The sequence below is a fragment of the Mandrillus leucophaeus genome, unplaced genomic scaffold, assembly GCF_000951045.1.
Source record: "Mandrillus leucophaeus isolate KB7577 unplaced genomic scaffold, Mleu.le_1.0 Scaffold132, whole genome shotgun sequence".
In the NCBI taxonomy this organism is placed as follows: domain Eukaryota; kingdom Metazoa; phylum Chordata; class Mammalia; order Primates; family Cercopithecidae; genus Mandrillus; species Mandrillus leucophaeus.
Window position 1 is genome coordinate 255,424 of NW_012101277.1, and position 4,472 is coordinate 259,895.

At 39.5% G+C, this 4,472-nt stretch overlaps 1 protein-coding gene across 1 annotated transcript in view; it reads left to right on the forward strand.

Annotated features, from left to right (window-relative positions):
• GNS (glucosamine (N-acetyl)-6-sulfatase) overlaps positions 1-4,472 on the forward strand; it is a 50,472-nt gene that overhangs the window by 12,115 nt on the left and 33,885 nt on the right. Inside the window, exons 3-5 of the mRNA XM_011972931.1 lie at positions 1,171-1,271; positions 2,010-2,108; positions 3,604-3,771. Coding sequence (XP_011828321.1) covers positions 1,171-1,271; positions 2,010-2,108; positions 3,604-3,771 — 368 coding nt within the window. The remainder of the gene's footprint in view (positions 1-1,170; positions 1,272-2,009; positions 2,109-3,603; positions 3,772-4,472) is intronic.

A 4,472-nucleotide genomic window follows, 5' to 3' on the forward strand; every position in this document is an offset into this window, starting at 1 on the left:
TGTAGTTGCTAGAGATCTTAATACCTGATCTGGATTTTCTGTTAATTCTCCCCTCCCCCCAATAATTGGGGGAATCTGCAACCTTGTGAGTCTGCAGGAAGATGACTCAGTTTGAAAAGGATCATGAGAACTAGGAACTGTGGATACTGGATCATTTGGTTGGGGCTATGGGTCATAAAGACAGCTTACACTGCTTTGCATGTTGAAGGACATCTGATGTGTATATAAAATTAAGAGCCCGTTAAAGTAGAAAGATTTTGTTTTCAGGGATTAAATTCTGCCTTAAGTGGATGGCATTAAACCTTGTAAGGATAAAGGGGGATAATTCTGTGGTTTCTTTATTTTATTCATCTCATCAGATAAATCAAGTTCGAAAAGTGGGTTTCATCTGCAGGGCAACTGAAATACAGATTATCCCTTATCCAAAATGCTTAGGATCAGAAGTATTTTGCGTTTCAGATTTTTTGGATTTTGAAATATATGCATGATATTGAACAGTCCAAATCTGAAACAGTCCAAATCTGAAAATGTGAAGTGCTCCAGTGAACATTTCCTTTGAGTGTCATGTTGGCACTCAAAAAGTTTTAGATTTTCAGATTTGGGATGTTCAATGTATAATAAGTCGATAGCTCATAGTCTGATTATTTGAACTACTTAGGGTCAATTGGACTATTCAGTCTATGGTATCAGCAGGTCAGCATTCACCCCATGAATAGGCTGCGTGGGATAGGCTGTGTGGACTTTTTCTGTAGTGGGTGAGATAGTAAACATTTCAGGCCTTGCAGGTCATATGTCTCTGTTGCTACTATTCAGCTCTGCCACTGTAGCGTGAAAGCAGCCACAGACACTACACTATGTACAGGAATGTGGCTGTCTTCCAATAAAACTCTTTATCATTATTAAAATTTGAATTTATATAATTGTCACATTTCACAAAATATTCTTATTTTGATTAACTTTTATATTTGAAAATTGTTAAAACAAATTCTTAGCTTGCTGTTCATACAGAAGTCATCAGGCCAGATTTGGCTCACTGGCTGTAGTTTGCCAACTCCGGCTTTAGAAGTTCCTAGGATTATTAGAGTTTATTTTTGACTAGTGTCTGTTTCAGGCACTGGTCTAAAAAGATTCTAAAATTTCCTGTTTCTTTCTGGTCTGGTCATATCTAAGGACTTGTAACTGTCCCTACTTGTCTTGCTTTTCAGTACGGAGCCCCAGATGCAGGTGGACTAGAACACGTTCCTCTGGGTTGGAGTTACTGGTATGCCTTGGTGAGTGATTACTGAAGTCAGTGACAATTATATGCAGCCCTACAGATGCAGAATGTGTTTAATTTAGCTCTGATATTGACATAACTTTATTTGCTATTACAATTAGTCATTTTAAAACCTTAAAATTTATTGACTTGTGGCCACGTGTAGTGGCTCATGCCTAGAATCCCAACACTTTGGGAGGCAGAGACAGGAGGATCTCTTGAGTTCAGGAGTTCGAGACCAGCCTGGGCAAAATGGCGAGACCCCATCTCAACAAAAAATTTTAAAATTAGCTGGGTGTGGTGGCAGGTGCCTGTAGTCCTAGCTGCTCGGGAAGCTGAGGCAAGATGATCACATGAGCCCAGGAATTTGAGGCCGCAGTGAGCTATGATTGTGCCACTGCATTCCAGTCTGGGCATCAGAGAGACCCAGTCTCGTATTTTTTTAAAAAAAAAAAAGGTCTATTGACTTGTGAGTCAGTCCTTTCTGGGATGTGTTTCCTGCATTGTACATGGTTTAGCAAAGTAGTTTGCTTTTCTACCTGATCTACTTCTGGCTTTTTAACTAGAATGTACAATTGAAACTGTGCTTGTCTTTAATAAAACCCTAGTCAAAAACTCCAATTCAGTATTGACTTGAGTAATTATCTTTTTAATGTCTTATCACTGCTCAGAGTATAGTTTAGCCCAGCATGGATTCAGACTTCTACTTTGTGCACTGACCTCGTAACAAATTTGACTTTCCTCTTTTTAATAGGAAAAGAATTCTAAGTATTATAATTACACCCTGTCTATCAATGGGAAGGCACGGAAGCATGGTGAAAACTATAGCGTGGACTACCTGACAGATGTTTTGGTGAGTTGCAGAAGCCCTGTAGCTCTGTCCTTACAGGGTTGGCTCACATTTGATTGAAGACTCTGCCTAGAAAACCTATAATCTTATTTGTTTGTGTTGGGTAATATAAATGCACAGTAACTTGGTCTAACTGCCCAAGAGTATTTCCAGCTGATTACAAACTCCTGAGGGTGTTTTCTTTGTGTATAAGCCAGGCTCAGCTCTAATGCTCTTGAAATTCCAGCAACAAATCCCTTTTCCAAAGGTTAATCTTGTCGACTATAGAGATTACTTTGTAGAGGTTTTACTTTGTAAGGGTACCTACTCTTGACCCCAGTTTTACTCACAAGCTACAAGATGGCAGCTTCACAGGCCCTATTATGAGGATGGAGGGATAGGGATACTGGATTTATTTGGGCATTGGGTATTTATATATAAAAATTACTGAAAGCAGGTTAAATTGGGACTTTCCTATTCTGAGGCATTTCTAACGACAGTCTTCCATAGCATTATATATTCATTCACTCAATAGTTCAGCACCTAGTGTAGCCAGTATTCAGCAGTAAATGAAGCAAAGTCCCTGATTCTGTGGAAGGTAATTTTACTTACACACACACAGTCTTATGTGTTGTGTCATTAGCTGGTGATCAGTTAGAGAAATAAGTTAGGGTATGAGGTTACTTAGATAACATTTAAGCAGAAACTCGAAGTAGGTGAGAATGAGCTGTGCAGATCTGGGGAATAGTGCTACAGAGTCAGGGAACAGTAAGTGGGAGGGCCCTGAGGCAGGAGTGTACCTGGCATATTTGAGAAACCACAAGGAAGCTGACGGGACTAGAGTGAAAGGTAGATGGAGGGGTTATAGGAGATAGATACAGTCAGTATCTTTTGAGTTATTGTTGGGAATAAATGAAATTACTTCAGAACAATGAAAAACAATATATATGTAGCATGCTTTCATTTTCATAAAGTAACTTCTGATAAGCAAAGGAAAAATGTAAGTCCATGTATTAAAGCTCTAGTGGGATGTATTTGAATCCAATGTTATTCACTTAGCTACTTCAGTGCATAATTTATGACATCTACTTTCTGCATATTTTCATAAGTTTAAGGTAACTTAATCTACCTTTCCCACTGTTTTAAGTTGACTCTCTTTTTACATTCTTTAAGGCATCACATGTAGATACCATAATCTCCATTAGTGTAAGTTAATACTAAAATGGCCAAGTTACTGTTTCCTTCTTTGTGGGAGACATGATTTCTAGGTCATATAAAATCATCAAGATCTTCATTGCCTTCTTATGTTGGTATGCTTCTCAGTCTTTAAAGTATTGCCTAAAAACCAAATATATTTGTTCCAACAATATGCTTGCAAATGGCTATGACGTGAGATCATGTGCTAAGATTGCTTAAAAGCTAGTAAGACCCTGTGCTGTCTGCTCACCAGAAGACACTTATCTATTAAATACTCATCTATTGAGTAAGGTAGGAGATGACAAATCTTTTTATGTGTCAGGCTAATGTCTCCTTGGACTTTCTGGACTACAAGTCCAACTTTGAGCCCTTCTTCATGATGATCGCCACTCCAGCGCCTCATTCACCTTGGACAGCTGCACCTCAGTACCAGAAGGCCTTCCAGAATGTCTTTGCACCAAGAAACAAGAACTTCAACATCCATGGAACGGTAGCTTCCCGCATCCCTTGTATTCAGCCGTACTCAGTATAATTAACTATATGATATACTTGTCAGGAAGCCTTTGAGCCATGTAGTGGGTTTTTCTTCACAATGTTTTAGAGGTAATTGCATCTGTTCCTAGTACAACCGATAGTATACTTGCATTGCAAGTACAGATAAAGTTCCTGCTACACATCCATTGAGCAGCTGGATAGTTGACAGGGAATGGTAAAGAATGCCATCTTTCCCAATTTACAGGCATATCACTCAGGCTCTCCTGGTAACCTCTGTGCAGGCTCTCCTCCCTCCTGGCATAGCCGGGACTGCACCAGCCTCCTGGTGGCCCTCACTAGCCTTTGAGGCATGGGAAGAAGGGGTGGCACAGAGTAATATGGATGGAAAGGGAAGTTGAATGGAAAAATGAACCAGGTGACATGATTAAAAGCCATGACAACCCATATGTTTGCCTCATGTGCCAATTACTTATACTTCATTTGGCTTGGTGTATAGGCAGTTCCCTGGTTCAAAGATGGAAGGCCTCCATTGCCTCAGGTGTGTTATCCAGAAATTGTAATTGCTTGTAAGGTTATAGAAAGAAGGAGTCATAAACTCAGTCTCAGAACTACCACTTTCTAGCTCAGTTCTGACCATGAGCACGATGCTTAACTGCATTTTTTCATGTGAAGTGGGAGGTCTTTATTTATTTATTT